Below are 20,753 nucleotides of genomic sequence, written 5' to 3' on the forward strand. Positions count from 1 at the left end.
AATATATATACCTGAATATTAATATGAAAGCAATTTGCCATTAACTGCCAGTGGCCTCATTTGTTACACTCGGCCCTAGCAGGCCTCGAACCTCTGATTAGTCTTACATGGTCTGCAACAGCATTGGGCATATCTGCTGCACAGGAACTTTTTAAAGTATTGAAGAGCAGAGATGTCAGCTTGAGGTGTGCCTGACCAAGGCCATGATGTTTTCAGTAGCCTCATATGGATGCGAAAGCTGGACAGTGAATAAGGAAGATCATAGAAGAATTGATGCCTTTGAGTTGCGGTGCTGGAGGAGAATACTGAAAGTGCCATGGACTGCCAAAAGAACCAATAGATCTGTTTTGGAAGAAGTGCAGCCAGAGTGCTTCTTGGAGGCAAAGATGGCTAAGCTTTGTGTCTCATACTTTGGACATATTGTCAGGAGGGAACAGTTGCTGGAGAAGGATGTCATACTGGGTAAGGTGGAGGGTCAGAGAAAAAGAGGGAGACCCCTAACGAGATGGATTGGCCAGGTGGCATCATTGATGGCGTCAAGTGTGGCAGCGGTAGTGAGGTTGGCCCATGATTGGACATTGTTTCGTTCTGCTGTGCATGGGGTCGCTATGAGTCGGTTCCGACTCGATGGCACCTGACAACAACAACAGAGGGTAGACACTTGGTAACGTGGGTGACAGAGCAGGCAATATGCAATAAGAGGAGGTTAGCAGAGGAAAGATGAAGTGGTTAACACAGGGAGAATGCAATAAAGTGAATAGAAGTAAATGGGATTAACTGTTGGTACACGGAGGAGATTGCAACCATGTAGTAAAACAGAGTATATGGTTTGTTGAATTTAAAACTGATATCTGCTCTGTAAACCTTTACTCATTCACAATAAAAAATTAAAAAAAGAAAATTTTCAGCGGGTGGAATTTTCTTGATTGAATCTCCAAATTATCTTAGTTTTTCTTTCACTCTTTAGTGGGGAGGAGGAAGTCCTTTAGAAAGAATAGTTATTATATATTTTTAAGCAATGTGCTACCTAGCTTATTGTACATCTTTTTTAGAAGAGTATAATCTAAAATAGTATATTAATCATCTCTTTCATCGTAAACTGCAATTGTCTCTACAGACTATTTAACAATTAGTTAATAATATAGTCTGGTGCTCAGTGCATGAGTACTCAGGGTTCACTTGGGGAGAGGGGAAGACTAAGTAGGCAGAGCTCTAGATTTCCTTCTAATTAATTTAGAGAAGGTCTCTTTTTATTATTTTACTTATTGGGCTTCTGCTTAAGATCTGATATAGTCTTAGGCACCATATGCTTGGACCTTGAGAATATTAATGAAGAAGTCAATCCAATGACTGTGGCAAATTTGGCCATCATGCGAATTTCTGTATATATGAATTGAATGAATTCTGTATCATCCCTATTGGAAAGAACTTGAAGAAGGCAGGTTGCAGGGGTTAGAAATAGAAAAGGACAATGACAAGGACACTTGATAAGACTAGAAGTTTTGAAATAAAGCCTTGGGAGAAATAAAATGGTGAGTGAATATAAAGATGAGTCTTAGAGCTGCAAATGGACAGGGGCCAAAGTGTGAGAAAAACTGGGTGGGCAGGAGTCCAGTTTTAGGAGGCAGAAGTGGTCATTTCTGAGTTGTGATGAAATAGGAAAAGCCTGGAGACCTAGAAGAAAGACATAGTCCAGCAAGAGAAGAAGACAGTAATTAAATAGTCACGGTGACGTAAAATCCTAACTATGATAAATATACAAAGAGAGGCCCATGTGGGACCAAGGACTGAGTTTAGAACTAAAGGAGCTACTGTATGTAGTGTGTGATTTAGCTCTCAGTGTGCCAAGTGTCCTCTAATTCCTATCAGACAATTTTTAGGGCAGCGCTGTTTGTGAATCAAAGGATAAAGGTGAAAGAGGAGCTTGACTAACTTTGAAAGCAATGTCACTGTCATCTCAGGACTGTTGGCATGAACAGGAACAACATGTTCACTGTTGTTTCTAAGTGCTGTCGAGGCCGTTTTAGTCTCCCAGCTACCATATGTAACATAGTAGAATGGACCCATGACGTTTTCTATAAAACCGTTGGGTGGTTTCGAACCGTCAAACCTTTTGTTTATGATGTTGTTGGTGTTAAGTGCCGTCAAGTCAGTTCCAACTCATAGCGACCCTGTGTATGGTTTCCAAGGAGCGACTGGTGAGCATGAACTACCAACCTTGTGGTTCAAACAGACCTTGCAGTCCAGTGCATTAACCCACAGCGCCACATCAGGACTCCCAAGTGTATGATAGGAAAATGCTTATCTCATCCCAAGTCATTAGAACTTTCTATGCACAGTTCATCCTTGCAGGATGCAGAAAGCATCCAAAGAAGATGGAAGGAAACAGAGTCACTGTACTAAAAAGAAATGGAAGATATTTAACCATTTCAAGAGATAGTGTATGATCAAGAGCCAATGGTCCAACATGCATTGAAGACATTGGCAAAGAACAAATTCTGGGAATTGATGGAATGAATACAAATTGAAATCTTTCAACAAACTGATATAGCATAGGAGGCATTCGCTCATCTATGCCAAGAAATTTGGAAGACAGCTACCTGAACTGCTAATGGGAAGAGATCCATATTTGTGCTCATTCCAAAGAGAGGTGATCCAACAAAATGCGGAACTCATCAGAAAATATCATTAATGTCTCATGCAAGTAAATTTTGCTAAAGATAATTCAAAAATTCCTGCAACAGTACAGTGACAGGGAACTGCCAGAGGTTCAGAATATCCCTTGTTCCACATCCTTGTGTAAATCCAAGCTGCATACAGAGGAGGATGTGAAACAAGGGACATCATTGCTGAAGCAAAGGCATTTGACTGTGTGAGTCTTGACAAGCTATGGACAACATATTCTGGAACACTTAATTTTGCTCATGAGGAACCTGTACAGAGGTCAGGTCGCACTTGTTCAAATAGAACAACGGGACACTAAGTGGTTTAAAAATCAGGGAAGATGTGCACCAGGGCTGTATTCTTTCACCATACTTATTCAATATGTATGTTAAGCACATAATCCAGGAAGCTGGATTATATGAAGAAGAATGTAGCATCAAGATTGGATGAAGATTTATTAACCTGCGATATGCAGATTGATGATGATCGAAGACCACAGATTTCAGTATGGGTTGCACTTCAATGTAAGCAAAGAAAAATCTTTACCACTGGAACAATAAATAGCATCAAGCCTTGGTATTTTCAATAGCTTCATATGCTTGGGAAAATTGTATAGTGAATAAGAAAGACCATAGAAGAATTGATGCATTCTAGTTATGGTGTTGGAGAAGAATTTTATAAGTACCATGGACTACCAGAAGAACAAACAAGCCTGTGTTGGAAGAAGTACAGCCAGAATGCTCCTTAGAAACCATGATGGTGAAGTTTCATCTCTCAGGAGGAACCTGTCCCTGGAGAAAGGATATCATACTTGGCAAAATGCAGAGTCAGCACAAAAGAGGAAGACCTCCAATGACGTGGACTGGCACAGTGGCATCAGCAATGGGCTCCAGCTTTAAAAAGATTGTGAGGAGGGCACAGGACCGGGCAGTGTTTTGTTCTGTTGTTGCTTTGAGGTTGCTATGAGTTGAAACACCGACAACTACAGCCTTAATACATAAGTCAACATTGACTTAATGGTAACTAACAACAACAGTGTAGCCTAACAGGAGTCCTTGAGTGCAAACAGTTAGAGAGCTATACAGCCTCGTGTGTATCAGAGTACAACAGTGAGCCATAGGGTTTTCATTAGCTGATTTTTCAGAAATAGATCACCAAGCCTTTCTTCCAGGTGCTTCTTGACTTGAGCCTCTGACTTTTTGGTTAATAGTTTAACATGTTAACCATTTACACCAGCAACAGATCATTGATAAAGAAATGCCCATTAGATGTCATTGCTTTCAAACTTTATATAATTAATGTCTGGCATTAAAAGATAGAACCTTTCCTGTTGCTTGCTTTAACCCAAAATAAAAAAAATCTTTATGTGGAAGCTTGTCACAAATTACTGTGATTAATGTAAAGCATTTGTAATACTGCATTTACACTTTTTTTTTTTTTTTTTTTTTGTTGCTATTTCTTTCAGATTTGTTTTCTGAGGTTAAAAAACTGAAGAAATTTATTATAGGAAATGATAGCGTATTGGTGTGTAAATAGCCATTTGGTTCAGTTATTTAGTGTGGTAACGGAAACAAAAGTTAGTTCATGTCCACATATTGAGCATCATTCTTTCTGAGTGGCATTAATGGAGTGAGAGAGAAATAAATCCCAGAGCCTTTCAACACTCAAGTCCAGCCAAATGCTAGAGGGCAGAGAATAATTATTGTCTGTCAGGTGTTCAGTGGTTGTTGCCAGTGAGTTAGGTGTTCTCAGTCTGGTTTCAAATCAACTGGGCACCCATGTTTTGAAAAACTTTCATGTTTCTGGTAAATGTTGTGATACCTATCGCATTAAAAATCAGTTGACTTCCAAGTATCAGAACGTTTTTCCTTCTCTGTCTAGCTTGAAACTCAGCAAATAGTTACCCTAATGAAAACATTTATTGTCTTTTCACATATAAAGCACCCATGCAAATAATGCCCATGCCATGGATAGAAAACTAATATGTGAGGGGATTGTGAAGTTTGCAAAAAACATGCATTATTTGTGTAAAAATGAGGTGCTTAGTCCCCATCCCCAAATCTTTAGAGTTTGCTAGTTCGGCTTTTGCTAGTGCCCTCTCTTTCATTTCCTCTCGCCTTCACATACACACATACACACATATGTATATTGTTGTTGTTAAGTGCTGTTGAGTCAATTCTGATGCATAGCCACCTTGTATAGGGTTCTAAAGCTTTAATTCTTTGCAGGAGTAGAAAGCCTCATCTTTCTCCTGCGGAGCGACTGGTGGACTCAAACCATGGATCTTGTGGTTCATAGCCCAGTACTTATTGTACAGCACCACTGTGCTCTCTCTCTCACTCGCTCTATGTATACACACACACATTTGTTGTTGTTAAGTGCTGATGAGTTGGTTCTGAATCATAGTGACCCTGTATAGGGTTTCCAAGGAGCAGCTGGTGTGTTTGAATCTCCAACCTTATGGTTCTCAGTCTAGTGCTTATCCTAAGTTCCACACTGGGGATCCATATATATATCTGGGATATTGTGGGTGTGTAGCTCTGTCTATCTATCTATCTATCTATCTATCTATCTATCTATCTATCATCTATCTATCTATCTATCTTATGTGTTTATATTTATCTATATATAACATTTAAAACCTGGAATACTTGAAATTTCTTGTCATTCTCTCTTGTCTTTTGTTATTTATAAAGGTAGTTGCATCTTGCTAACCTGACACACTCTTTTGCTTGGCCTATCCCACATATTAGATCTAGCTTTGATATCAGAATTCAGTGTTTGAAAAATAATTTGTTTTCTAAGGAACTAGGAGCCTGGTAGTGTAATGGAAAACAAACTAGACTCCTAACCACAAGGTCATTAGTTTGAATCTGCCTGTTTCCTCAGGAGAAAGCTCAGCCTTTCTGCTCCCGTAAGATTTACAGCTTGGGAAACCCTATACAGGGTTACTATGAATTGGAACGAACTTGGTTGTACATCACTACCACCACCAAGTAATTATTGAATAGCATTAATTTGTTTAGGAATAATATCCTAGTTACCAAGGAACTAGTGTATAGCATTTATTTGCAGGGCATGAGTTTTAACTGAGAAAGCATATTTTTCTGGACTGAGACATGAAGACTCTGGTAATGTAATTATCGGGATAATATACCATATTTATTCTAATATATTTATTTCATTCAAGATCATAGAAGCATTTCTTAATTACTAAACATGTCTTGTAGCAGCTAGTCACAAGACTATTTATAATCAACATATTTATTTCCAGAAAGATAAATCTAGGAAACATTGCTGGTTGTTCAAGGTTAGATGAGATCTAAAAGCCCTTGCTGGTCTCAGGCTCTTGGCTGCTGACCTCTACCAGTGCTTTAAAAGATGGCTTCTATTCTAAACTTATTACGTTGTTATTAAGTGCCGTCGAGTTGGTTCCGATCCACATCCACCCTGTATAGGGTTTCCAAGGAGCGGCTGGTGAGCTTGTACTGCTCACCTTGTGGCTCAAACTGACTTTGCAGTGCCACTTGTGTATTCAGTCAGTTTCCATGTGTCTACTCCAGGAATAAGACTTTGAAGAGTTTCTGAATTAAAATTGATAAGATCTTCAGTAATGCGCACTTAAATACAACGGGCAGTTTTCACTCGTGCTTTTCATTCCCTGACAGACTGGTTGAGATCGCAGAAGCCCGGTTTCCCAGATATTTTAACACTGAAGAAAAATTACTTTTGACGAGTAGTAAAGTTCATCTTTATCGGGAACTCACTTGCGATGAAGTGCTGCAAAGGTATGTTTTTTCAGATTTTGGTATTTAAGTAATACTTTGAAGAGTTATTTTTTGATTTTCATATTTTCTGCTTCTGAATTAAGAAAAAAAAAAACAAAAAACCAAGGTCTTCATATATTAGAAGTATGGTGTTTCATAGTTTGGGGAAAAATTCATTGCTTTTGCTTGATAAATCCCATCAAGCAGTGGTTTCCTTTCTAATTCAAATCCTGCCTCTCCACAAATTCTCTCTGGATTTCTTAGACCCCACCACAACTGATTCATTCATTTATTCAACTAGAGCAAATATTTCTGAGGTCTTACTACATGGTGGAGTCCTTTTGGATCAGCACTGAACTTGGAACCACAAGATCAGCAGTTCAAACCCACCAGATGCTCCTTGGAAACCCTGTAAAGGGTCGTTATGAGTCTTGATAGCACTTAAAAACAACTACATGCTAGACACTGTGCACATGTAGTGAATACAGTGTTGAATAAGATCTGCCCACATGGAGCTTATATTTGAATAAGAGAACATAGGTAATAAAGAAGAAAAACCTTAATAAATCCATTACAGCTTGTGATAAATGATATGAAGGAAAGAAAATACAATGATAAGAGGTAGAGTAATCCACATGAGGTCTTAAACAAGCTAGTCATGGAAAGTCTCATTGGGAAGGTGAGGTGTGGACAGAAAATGAGCTAGCCATGCCAAGAGTTAAGTGAAGAGTATTTTAGGAAGAGGATACTATGAGGAAAAGACCCAGAAAAGAGAGTAGTGTAGGAGGAGAGTAAGGGAGCAATGGGGAGACTGGCAAGAAAGAGATGGGAGAAGAGCCAGATCACATCGGCCTTGTAAATTTGGAAGAGAGTAGGTTCCAAGTGCAGTAGAAGCACTGAATGCTTCTGCTGAAGGCCTTAATTTTTCTAATGTTCCTTTGCAAAAAAGATCAACCTGGCTTCCTCTGAAGACTGGATTTTAGGTGGACAAAGAAGAGTTCTTACGCAGGTTGAGAGTTAATGAAGTGTGGATTAGGATATTGACAATGGAGATGGAGGAAATTACATTGGATTAGAGAAATACGTTCTGGTGGTAGAACCAATAAAAATTGAGCTTGGGAGCCAAGAGAAAGGAAAAAACCAGTGTGCATGTGTGGTTGCATACCGTGGATGCAGCCTCTTCTTCTCAAGTACCATATTAGTATTCTCCTAAAAATTATATAGATCCGTAATTTACGCTGCATCCAGTTACCCATATGCAGGGGGAAGACTAAATGCCAAAAGGCCAAAGGTGATATCATGGATAAGTGAGAAATCTTTCCGCTTGTTGTGGGATATAACATCACAAACAATTACAGCAAAACTATGGGTTTTAAAAACCCTAGCTAGTTTACTTAAGTAAGAAAGATCCAGAGATTGAGTTTAGATTATTTTCCTAATGTGTCTTACTAAGGGTTAATGTGCTAGACTGACTGCAAGGTCAGTTTAAACTGCAAGGTTGGCAGTTCAGTCTCACCAGCTGCTCTTCAGAAACCCTATACAGGGTCACTATGAGTCGGAACCAACTTGACAGCACTTAACAACAACAATATATACTTAACCCTGGTATGATTATTTGCTTATGTATATATATAGATTGGCTATGATACAAATTTGGAGCTTTCCCAGTATTGTCAGAGTCTAGAAATGAAAACATTTTGTTGTTTCCAAAAGAGTGCAATATGTATGTATGTTGTTGCTAAGTGCTGTTGAGTTGATATGCCAACTCATAGCAACCTTGTATAGGGTTTCCAAGGAGCAGCTGGTAGGTTTGAACTGCTGATTTTTTGGTTCGCATTCCAGTGCTGATCTTACAGGGCCACACCAGAAGTTCTCAAAATATGTATTTTTGTTGTTAAGTGACGTCAAGTTGGTTCCAACTCATACTGACCTTATAAAGGGTTTCCGAGGAGCTGCTGGTGAGTTTGAATCGCTGACCTTTGGGTTCAAACTGAACTTACAGTCCAGTGCATTAACCCACGGTGCCACACCATGACTCCAAAATACGTATTGTTGTTGTTAAGTACCGTGGAATCAGTTCTGACTGTTAGCGACTGTACATAGGGTTTCCGAAGCTGCAAATCTTTACGGGAGCAGAACGCCTCATCTTTCTCCCATGGAACAGCTGGTAGTTTCAAACTGCCGACCTTGAGGTTAGCCGCCCAATTCATAACCACTATGCTCCCAGAAGAGCTAAAAAATGCATTATATTTATTAAATTCCTACAATCATTATTATAATTTAGGGAGGAATAGCTTGTTGCTGTTGTTTTATTTTTGCTTGATTTATCTTTGCAATACTGTCTCTACACACACATATATATTGTTGTTAAGTGAGGTTCAAACCAACCTAGCAGTCGGTGCTTATCCTACAGCGCCACACCAGGATACTCTCTCTCCCTGTCTCTCTCTTTCTCTCTATCTCTATCTATCTCTATATATGTCCGTCCGTCCTGCTGTGATGCATTGGATCAGCATTGGACTGCTAACTACAAGGTTAGCTTTTCAAACCCAATAGCCACCCCTTGGAAACCCTATACTGTGTCTCTGTGAGTTGGAACTGACTCGACAGCACACAGTAGCAACAACAACATTAAGCATATGTTTTAGTTGTTAGCTGTCCCCGGTTCATGATAACCCCAGGCACGTTGGGAAGAAACACTGCCTGACCTGTACCATTGCTCTGAGGGCTGTGGGTTGGCCTATTGAGATCCAGAGGGCTTTCATTTTTCTAGATTGAATGTATCCACTATTGTACACTTTCTTCTCCACAGGATTGAGTCTTTGGAAGAAGAAATTATTTCAAAGGGAGTTAAACTTGTGATTATTGACTCTGTAGCTTCTGTGGTCAGAAAGGAGTTTGATACACAACTTCAAGGCAATCTGAAAGCAAGAAACAAGTTCTTGGCAAGAGAAGCAACTTTACTGAAGTATTTGGCAGAGGAATTTTCAATTCCAGTAAGTTTTTCTCTTTTTTATTCATTCTTTTTCTTTTATGCCAAGTTCAGAGACTTACAATGTCTAGTAGAGGAAAATGTAAAAGGTGGCTTTTTAAATGTTGTTCAGGCTAATTGCTATAACAGTTATCTCCACCTTCTTAAATTAGTTCACCTGCTGAGATTGTGCTTTGCGATTTGAGCCTGGAGAAGATTTAAAGGTTGTTTTAAAATGTTTCCATTGTCTCTCCTTTGCTGCCCTTTCATTGTTTATTCTTTGTGTATGAGTTACATTCCTTTTGTTACACTGAGATAAATGTTGAATTTTAAAACTCCATGAAATTGCCTAGGCCTCTTCTTATGCAATGTCTTTTATGGCAGCAGATGTCAATTTTGTGTAAGTGTTTTGGATTTGGGTCTAGTATTCAGAATCATTTTGTGTAGTTTTGAAAATATTTCAGGCATAGATTTTGTGTTCGGAGCTGTTTGTTTACAATTGGATTTGGTTTGCTTTGAATGGCCAGAGGTTGGTTATAAAGGTGTGTTTGGAGTGATAATCAAAGAGCCCTGGTAGCACCATGGTTAAAGTAATTGGATGGATACTAACAGAAAGTTAGGCAGTTCAAACTTATCAGCAGATTGTAACCTCAGAAACCCTGCAGGGCACTTCTGCTTTGAGCTGTAGTTTGCTGTGAGTTCGAACGGACTGGATGACAGTGGGTTTGGGCTTTTGATTTTGTACTCGTAATCATCAGAGTGCAAGAAAGAAGATCTGGAAAGACTCTGCCAGCGTCACTGATTGCTTGAAAGCAGACCTCCAAGCCTTTCTTCTCAGGTGGCCCTGGGTGGATTCAAACTTCCAACTACTTGGTTAACAGAAAAACATATTCACTGTTTGCATAGCCCAGAGACACCCTCGCTGCCATTGTTGTTTTGTTGTTAAGTGCTATTGAGTCAGCTCTGACTCATAGCGACACTGTGTAAGGTTTCCGAGGAGCAGCTGGTGGGTTTGAATAGCTGACCTTGTGCTTCAGAGTCCAATGCTGATCCTACAGTGCCATACCAGTAGTTCATGCTGCCATTGTTGTTGTTAAATACTGTAGATTCAGTTCTGACTCATAGCAACTCTATATAGGGTTTCCAAGGAGTGACTGGTAAGTTTGAGCCTCCACCTTTGCAGCTCAAACCAACCTCTTGGTGGAGTGATTATCCTATAGAACCACACGCTGTCATTGCACTCCCCAAATGCCAACAGCCGCAGCCATAGATCTCATTCCTCTTCTTCCAAGAAGAAAGAAACTATATCCTTCCATTTCAATGAATTTTTTTTACCAGCATCTCAGGCCACTGGTTCATTTCCATTCCTGGCCTCTTATCTCTATTTATTGAGGGAAAACATTTCTTTCATGTCTAGGGTGGTCTTCAGTCAGAAATTTACACTGTTCCTAAAACCTATCTCTTCCACTTCTACCTCTACAAGGAGGCTTCAAAAAAATTCCATCATCACAAGAACTTTTTGAAGCTCTCTTTTACAACTCTTAACTAATTTTCTCTTTTTTCACTTAAGTGGTGGTTCAAACCCACCAGCCGCTGCTCGGAAACACTATACAGGATCTGAGTCAGAACTGACTTGTTGGCACCTAACAACAGTTAGTAAAATGGGGATAATGCTCTCTACCTTTAAAAAAGTGGTTAGTGACCATTTCTCAAAAGGTTCATAGAGAAGTTCGAAGATGGTGATTTAAAAAAAAAAAATTTCTTTCCCCCCTGATAGTTGAAACTGGTTATGCCTTCCCATTAGAGGTACTTAGATCCTCACATACTGCTTCGTAAATGATAACTTGGAAAAAGTTGTCAGTGGCATCTTACTTCTAATTTTTAATGTCTTCATATGCAGATCCTGGGATCCCAGTGTTTTGCTTCCCTTTTAGCAACAGTAATACTTTGCTTTTTTGCTCGAGGCCTTTCAGAGGTCCGTGAGCTTACTCTCCTTTTTGCTCTATTAGTTCATCTGAGGCATACAAACCTTCTCTGGTAAAGGGCCTGATATGAGTATTTGAGGCCATACAAACTGCCACTGTAATGCAAAAGTAACCATAGACATTTCATAAGTAAATGGGGTTGGCTGTGGTCCAATGAAGCTATTTACAAAAACAACTGGAGGGCTGGATTTAGCCCAGGCAGGGGTCATGCCCTGGTATGAGCCTTTCTCTTTACTCCTTAGTCTCAGGACCCAGAGCTTCTGCTCCCACAAGCCCAGTAGTAGCTCAAAGAATTGGGAGTGAGAATAAGAAAGCAGTCTGCTCCAAAGCACAGTGTTTTCTCAAACTTGTTCAAGACACTGGATCTGCTGTCCCCCCCACCCCCCACCGCTTTTGAAGGCAAGTCATGTTCTCATGAGCCCCCATTGCTGACTTAAGTTTTATTATTATATCACAGAAGAATATAGAATTATAACACTTGCTGATAACTCTGTATTAAATGATATTCCTACTCATGCAATTATAAAGCTGGATTGCATTTACAAACACTACAGTATTATTCAGATTGCTGATAGTGTTTTAATGTTCTAGGTGCTAATTTGTTAAATTCAATGATAGCTTGCAATATAAACATGGCCTTGACTACGGGCATAGCTTCTGTTGACTATAACAGGTACATCTCCCTACTGCAGTTCATGCGATGACTCATCTTTTCCGCCACTTTTCTTTATTTGAGTTACTACAAAACCTTCTGTTTGGAGAGGGTGACATCATTTGGACGTTACCTGGGTGTGAATTAATTTACATCTTAAGTCTGTCATTGCTCTTTTCTCATGTTTCAGTGATGATTAAAGGTGTACTACTTGGCATCACTTGCTTGAAAACAGGCATACCACCCTGTTCTTTTCTTTTTGCAATCTGGATAATGTTTATTGAATCTCAAGAATTCCCTTTGCATGGCAAGAAAGGGCCAGAGGACAGCAGCGCAGCAGCAGGAACGGGAGGGTGGTGGCAGAGCGCTCAGAGCAGCTGCCCACCCAGCTCCCAGCTGGAACACAAGCAGGACTTCGGGGAAGAGCAGGAAGAGTCATTCTTGACATAAATGGGATTCTGTGCCTGGCCATGCAGGATGCAGAAATGGAGACTGTGGGCCTCAAACTGGAAAGCCAGGGCGCAGAGCAAACACATTTACATGGGGTCCTTTAGGTGCTTACCAAAGTGCCTGCAGGGTCTGGAGCATATTAGGATCTGTGTCCATGTCCACCAGCACGGTCAACTAGCAGATAACACCAATGGGAGGCATGGGCAGGCCACCCCGGCTCTCTGATTCTCTAGCACCCCCTAGCCTGGCTCTCCTGACCCAGCTTCAATAGCTGCTCTCTCTCAACCCTGAAGCCCTTGGGAGACCAGAGGAAGTCAGGACGAGGTCTGACCAGGGAGGGCATGGCTGCCCCTGGACCAGTTCCCAGGTGGCAGTTGTGCATGAAAGGAGGCTGAAGAAAAGAGGTGGGGGGCATCTTGGTAGAAAGAGCTTTGCAAGGCACACACTGGGGCATTTTGTGCCCTCCCTCCAGCCACGTTGGGTGTGGAGCATGGGAGGACAGGGCAGAAGGTCAGGCCACAAAGTCCCAGACAGCAAGGTAGCAGCGTGCAGGGACAGTTTTCAGTTATCAAGGCCTATACTAATATTTTTAGACTATCAATAAAATGGAAATACCAAATTAAAAATTCCCAGAGTATGTACAGACCTCTGAAGGTATGTTGCAAACTGCAGTTTGAGAATCCTTTTTCTGAAATCGATGGGAGAGGTGTAAGGAATGCTTTGTCATTGGGATGTGAGACACAAAACCTTTGTCTTTTTAAAGTGTGTCCAGGATAGAGTCTTAAAAAGTGCTGGAGTGTGGAAGTGTTTACAGATGGTTAACGTAAGAGAAAATTTAAATATCGCCTGTTTATCACTTACTTCTAATTGCCATACACAGAGTACTCATTATGTCATTTATAAAGTATGTATCAGATTAGAATAGTAGGACTTTCTGGCTGGACCGGGCCGTGTTTCGTTCTGTTGTCATAGGGTCACTATGAGTCGGAACTGATTCAGCGGCACCCAACAGCACCAGCAACAGCTGTCTTGACAGGTCAGCCCCTTCATTTTACACATGACACTGAGACCAAGAGAGGTTCCCTGGCTTGTTCAAGTGCACCCAGCATGGGAGACGACAACTAGTTGGTAAATTGCAAAATCTTTTGGATGTCGGTTCCAGGAGTTTTTTCTACAGTAGGATGATCTTTCTTTTTGAGACTATAAAATGATGTGGAGTGTAAAGGATAAGATTCTGTCTTCCATTTCTGTGATTCCCAGAGTTTGCTACGTGAATAAGAAAGTTTGAGGTAGTAGCTGCTAATAAAATGTCAAAAAAGACTTATGAAAATACAACTTACCATGTGTCTATCATGTTTATATTTACATCCACTTAAATATTTTTCTATATCTTTGTAAGCTAAAATTCTTGCTTGTTCTTAGGGACCCCTGACACATAGGATCATCAGAAGATATGAGAGGGCTTCAAAAACGTTGTGGATAAAATGTAATGAAAACATAATGGAATCTTTCCATAAACTTTTATATATAAGAAGAAGCCCTGATAGTGTAGTAGATTATGAACTGGGCTGCTAACCACAAGGTCAGTAGTTCAAAAGAGGAGGCTCTCTAAAACTCCTGTAAAGATTTACAGCCTCTGAAATTCTACACAGGGTTGCTGACAGTCAGAACCAATTCGACAGCACACAGCCACCACCATATATATAAGAATATCGATGGCATCTCTCTTTGTTATTGCTTAAAATTGGCAAAATTTGCTTAATTTTAGTTTATCGGTTTTGATAATTGGACAATAGTTATGTAAGATACTAACATCAGGGAAACTAGGTGAGGGATACATAGGACTCTGCCTTTCTTTTGCAACTTTTCTGTAGATAAAATTATTTCAAAATTAAAAGACAAAAAGAAGGTGGGTGAGAAATACATGTATATTTTTACATGCATAAATTGGCAATGGATGCACATAGCAAAGTCTCTACTGACTGCGTGTGAAGAAGGACGGTAGGAGCCAGAAGACGCCTTGCTTTATTTATTTATTTTTAAACTTTTTATTGTGAATTGAGTGAAAGTTTACAGGGCAGATCATCAGTTTTACATTCAAAAAATCACATACTCTGTTTCATTACAATGATTATAATCCCCTCTATGTACCATCAGATAACAGTATTTCTCGCTATTCATTTTAGCTTTTTTTTTTTAAACATTCAGCTCAGACATATATAATAATTTACACCACCAAAGGGCACATTCTGCAAGTCTGAAGAGGCCTTACTTTAGATACATGGGATTTCATCCATATAGTTATCTGATCCTGTATATATTGCCCAGTACTTCTTCAGTTTGTATACTGCTCTTTATCTTTAACCAAATCCTTTTGGTTCCACCTCCAAAACGTCTTCAGCACCTGATTCCTTCCCACTGACTTCCCTGCTGTTGCCCAGGTTCCTGCTGGGCTTGTTTTGGATCGTAGCCACATGATGTGCTAATTTTCTAATGTTGAGTAAGTTATTTGACCTAACTCTAATTCTTAATTTCCCTATTTAAAAATGGAGACAATAATATCTGAATGATAGTGAGGACGAAATGAAATCATGTCTGTAGTGTTCTTTGCATGGTGTTTGTCCCAGTCAGTAAAAGGTATCTGTTCATTGTTCATTTTATAGTTTCCCATAGGATGTAAGCTTCTCAAAAGGCAAAATTATGTCTTATCCATGATTATATCCCATTTCCCTAGCTGTTTTGTTATGGAGGCTGTTCCAGCTGCCTGAACCCCTCTTTACCTCCTTAACTCATATTTATTCATTGGGTCTCAGTCTCTCTTCCTCTTGTCTTTTCCTTTTTAATTCCACCCTTGGTAATTGTATACAAAACTCTGTTCTAGGCACTATGAGTCATAAAGAAAAACAAGACCGTCTTTACCCTTTGTTGTTATTGTTAGGTGTTGTTGACTCATAGCAACCCTGTATAGGGTCTTTGAGGAACAGCTCTTAGGCTTGAACTGCCTATCTGTTGTTTGTAATTTAGTGCTGATCCGATAGCACCACACCAGTTAGGCACCTATAAACAAATTAATTGTAGGAGACAGGTAGTACTCTGTGGTATAATAAAAAACAAAGCAAGTATCTTCTTTATGGTGTATTTATTTATTTTCCTATTTATAACAGGTATGTTGTTGTGGTCAAGTGCTGTCAAGCTGGTTCTGATTTATAACAACCTGTATAAGGTTTCCAAGAGCAGCTGGTGAATTTGAATAGCTGACCTTGCAGTTAGGAGTCCAGTACTTTTCCTACAGTGCCACACCAGGACTCCAGTAATTCAGTATCTCCCTTTCTGTCCTTTGCTTGTGACTGCTAATTGCAAAGTTGTTGGTTCAGACCCACCAGCCACTCCTCAGAAACCCTATACAGGGTCTCATATCACATGTAAGTAAAATTTTTCTGAAGATAATTTAAAAATGACGTAACAGTATATCGACAGAGATCTGCCAGAAATTCAAGCCAGATTTAGAAGAGGATGTGGAACTAGGGATATCATTGCTGATGTCAGGTAGATCTTGACTGAGATTAGAGAATACCAGAATGATGTTTACTTGTGCTTTGTTGGCTATGCAAAGTCTTTCAACTGTGTGGATCATGACAAGCTATTGATAACATTGCAAAGAATGGGTATTCCAGAATACTTAATTGTGCTCGTAAGGAACCTGTACATAGACCAAGAGCAAGTGTTATACCAAAACAAGGGGTTACGAGTGGTTTAAAATCAGGAATGATGTGTACCAGGGTTGTATCCTTTCACCATACTTATTCAATCTGTATGTTGATCAAATAATGCAAGAAACTGGGTTATATGAAGAAAGTGGTATCAAGAATGGAGGAAGACTCATTAAGATACAACCTAACTGAAAGTGAACAGGACTTAAAATACTGTTGAAGATCAAAGACTTCAGTATGGATTGCACCTCATTGTAAAGAAAACAAAAATCCTCACCACTGGAACAATAAATAACATTATGAAAAATGGAGAAAAGATTGAAATCATCAAAGACTTCATTTTACTTGTATCTAACATCAACACTCATGCAAGCAGCAGCCACGAAATCAAATGACATATTGAATCTACTTCAGAAGATATTCTTTAAAGTGTTCAAAAGCAAAAATGTCAGTTTGAGGACTAAAGTACATCTGATCCAAGCCATAGTATTTTCAATAGCCTTATATATGTGAAAGTTGGACAATGAATAAGGAAGACCATGAAAGTATTGATGCATTTGAGTTATGGTGTTGGAGAAGACCAGGCAGTGTTTCATTCTGTTGTACACAGGGTCACTATGAGTCGGAACCAACTGGACCAACCTAACCACAACCATATGAGTTGGAATGTGATGGCTATAACAACAGAAACAACAAGAGCAACATAGATGACACAAAATGAAATGAAGAAGGTAATATAGACCTTTATAGGTATTCCTTACATTCTTTATCAGGTGACCCTTACAGTCCCATTCTTACTCAGAACAAGAGTGCTCTTTGGAAGACTGATGGGTAGTGATGAAGTATAGTATAATTCTGGAGTTGTGCTGTGAAAAGAAGGTAAGAAATGAAAGCAATTCAGCTCTTAGTCTTTAATGAGCTCTGGTAGCGTAGTGGTTACGAATCGGGCTGTGAACCTTAAGGTCAGCGGTTCGAAACTACCAGCCGCTCCGCGGGAGAAAGATGAGGCTTTCTACTCCCGTAAGGATTTACACCCTCGGAAACCCTGTACAGGGTCGCTATGGGTCGGAACTGACTCGACAGCACTTAACAACAACAACAACATGCATATTACAGGAGTCCTGGTGTGATACTGTGGGCTAATGCACTGGACTGCAAAGTCTTTTTGAAGCACAAGCTCACCAGCCACTCCTCAGAAACCCTATACAGGGTTGCTATGAGTTGGAACCGACTCAATGTCACCTAACTACAACAACAATAACATACATATTACATAGTGTTTTGGTATGTAGTTGAATTTTCCAGTGGAGAATCTTGAAGTTGTGACTGAGTGGTGGTTTTGGATTTTCAAATGAGAAAAGGGAGGCAGAGAAATAAGGCATTTTATCTAAGACTGTTAAGGAAGTCATTTGTACCATTGAATAATATCATTTGTAACTTCTGTCCTGGATTATTATTACAGTGTTTTATTTAGTTTGCTAGCATCTTTTCTGTGTAGGCAGAAACCATTGTTACATAGTTTTCCTCAAGTATAGCTCATTATATCCCACTTCTGCTCAGAAACATTGCATGACCCTGTATGACATACAGAACCATTCTTCTAGACTGTAAGCGCTCTGCAAGCTAAGAGTTTATCTATGTTAGTTCACAGTTATTATCCCTTGCATATAGGTCATTGCCTGGCACATGATAGGTGCTCCTATTAATAGTTGAGTGATCAAGTCTAAATTCCTGATAAATTCATTCAAAGTTCTCTTTATGCTTTTCCCAACATGCTCCCCCTATTTTGTCTTTTCTGTATGTAGAGAACATCTGTCCCTACCTCTCTCTGTTTACTCTGACTACAGATACCCTGTCCTTTTTAGGTTCTGTCTCTTCCTGGAAGTCTTGCTATCACTTTTTTGTTATCACTAGCCCTAGTCTAGTATTCTTTTTTATAGTACTCATGGTCTTTAACTTCTTAATAGAAACTTTAACCATTTATAGTACTGAAGTATCATTTAAATTTTCAGAAGACTATGAAATGATCCCTGAAAATGTAAGTGTTCTTTTGCATCTTCTGTTGTTGTTGTTAAGTGAGTGCTGTTGAGTTGACTCTGACTCATACCAACTCTGTATAGGATTTCCAAGGCTTTAAATCTTTGTGGAGCAGAAAGCCTCATCTTTCTCCTACAGAGTGATGGTGGGCTTATGCTTGAACATGTGTGTACCATCAGTGGATGGCTGCAGACAAATTCTCTCATTAATACATTTGTCTTAGTCTCTTTAGGGTGCCTTCAAAAAAAGGTCCAGTCAAAAAGGTGGCTTCCAAGGGGATCTGCTGGGCCAGTTAAATTCAAGGCAGATAGGTCATCTCAGAACATTATGGTAACTGTGTTTTGAGATCACAAAAAAATCTAACCTTGATAGATTTTCTCAGAGGGCACAGGACGATTATGGGGGCTTATTATGAAGAAGCTTTAAGAAAATTCAGAAGTGCATTGGTGAGAAAAAGGCCAGCAAAGTTATATAGAGAAGTTAATTTTCAATCACAATAGTGTATTCTATTCATTCTTCATGGGTAGCAAGGGCTGTCCTGGGAGAGTTTCTTTGGCAGATCCTACCCCATCCATCCTACAATCCTGATCTTGCCCCTTCAGACTTCTTTTTGTTCCTCAAACCTGAATAAAATTTAATATGAATAATATTTGAGTCCTTCGAGGATGCCAAAACTGCCTTTTTGACATGATGTAAAGTGAAGACCACAGAATTCTTTGGGGAGGGGTTAGAGAGATGGACACACTGTTTTCACAAGTATATAGACCTAGATGGAGGAGATGCTGAGCATCTCATCTCATATGCTGAGCATATGTAAAACAGTAGCTTTACATCTTGACATATTTGTTTAATAAAGATCTATTATTTTATAGTAATACTTTTTTACTTTCCCTCATGTTTTTAGAATGATTACATCACACTTTTAAAATTATGTCATTTCCAATGACATTGCAACATATTGCATTAGGCAGATCTGCTGCACAAGATCTCTTTAAAGTGTTCAAAAGCAAAGATGTCCGTTTGAGGACTGAGGTGCACCTGTCCCAGTCCAGGAGTCCTGGTGTGTCACTGTGGGTTAATGTACTGGACTGCAAGGTCAGTTTGAACTGTAATGTTCTGGTTCAAGCTCACCAGCCGCTCCTCGGAAACCCAATAGATGGTCGTTATGAGTCAGAACCTACTTTACGGCACTTAACAACAGTTACAATAGCATTTGAAAGTTGGGTAACGAATAAGGAAGACCATAGAAGTATTGGTGCATTTGAGTTATGGTGTTGGAGAAGAATATTGGACTGCCAGAAGAAGAAATAAATCTGTGTTGGAAGAAGTCCAGTCAGAATGCTCCTTAGAAGCCAGAATGGTGAGACTTTGTCTCTCATACTTGGTCGAATTACCAGGAGGGACCAGTCCCTAGAGAAGGACAGCATGCTATTTAAAGTTGAGGATCAGCAAAAAAGGGGGATACCCCCAACGAGATGGATCGGCACAGTGGCAACAGCAGTGGGCTCAAGTCAGGTAGCGTTACGTTCTGTTGTGCATATGAGTTGGAATTGACTCGATGGCACCTAACAATAACAATGAAATAACTTTCCATGGAAACTAAAACTTTAGAGTCTTCTACCCATTCTTTTCTCCTATAATATTGAATGTAGAAGATTAGCTGATAATTTGAAAGCAATGTATCTTTATTTTAAGGATCCCCCGGTGGCACTTTAGGATAAACACTGGACTGCTAACTAACTGTAAGATCAGTAGTTCAACTCCACCAGCTGCTCTGTGGGAGGACAATGAGGCTGTTTGCTCCTGGAAACATCTATAGTCTCAGAAACCCTAGTGTGGCGTTGAAGGATAAGCACTGGACTGCAAGGTTGGTTTGAACCACATTGTCAGTGGTTCAAACTCACCAGTTACTCCTCAGAAACACTCTATAAAGGTCTCTATAATTTGGAATCAACTAGACAGCACTTGTAGCTTAGTGGTTACGAATTGGGCTGTGAGCCGCAAGATCAGCAGTTCGAAACTACCAGCTGTTCTGCGGGAGAAAGAGGAGGTTTTCTGCTCTCGTAAAGATTTCCAGCCTCGGAAACCCTGTACAGGGTCGCTATGAGTTGGAACCGACTCCACAACAACAACAACATGACAGCACTTTACAACAAAAACAACATGGGTTGAAATCGGCCCAGCGGCAGTAAGTTTGTTTGGTTTGGTAACTTTATCTTAGTACAAAGCGTGAACTTCTGTGAGACTTTATGACCCGAGATCATCAAGGGTTGAAAACTTAACATTAGCACTTAGTATGTACTCTTACTAACCTGTCTTGTTTAGAAGATTAACAGAGTCTCAGAAGATGTTCTAATTTATGGTTTTTAACTTATCAGAGGAAGGCACTGGAGAAAAATTGTTTTTTTTGTATGTGTTGAATGGAATCAGTATTTAATTCAATTCAAATAAACAGTTGGAATACAATCGTGGCCGTATGAGAGATGGTCAAAGCATAAACATTTTTTTTTTTTTTTT

The 20,753-nt window shown here is 39.6% G+C and overlaps 1 protein-coding gene across 1 annotated transcript in view; it reads left to right on the forward strand.

The window, feature by feature from the left end:
* RAD51B (RAD51 paralog B) overlaps window positions 1-20,753 on the forward strand; it is a 1,006,719-nt gene that overhangs the window by 73,791 nt on the left and 912,175 nt on the right. The window contains exons 6-7 of the mRNA XM_006865616.1: window positions 6,333-6,452; window positions 9,244-9,427. Of these exons, the coding sequence (XP_006865678.1) occupies window positions 6,333-6,452; window positions 9,244-9,427 (304 nt within the window). The remainder of the gene's footprint in view (window positions 1-6,332; window positions 6,453-9,243; window positions 9,428-20,753) is intronic.

Source organism: Chrysochloris asiatica, unplaced genomic scaffold, assembly GCF_000296735.1.
Source record: "Chrysochloris asiatica unplaced genomic scaffold, ChrAsi1.0 scaffold00079, whole genome shotgun sequence".
Classification (NCBI taxonomy): Eukaryota; Metazoa; Chordata; class Mammalia; order Afrosoricida; family Chrysochloridae; genus Chrysochloris; species Chrysochloris asiatica.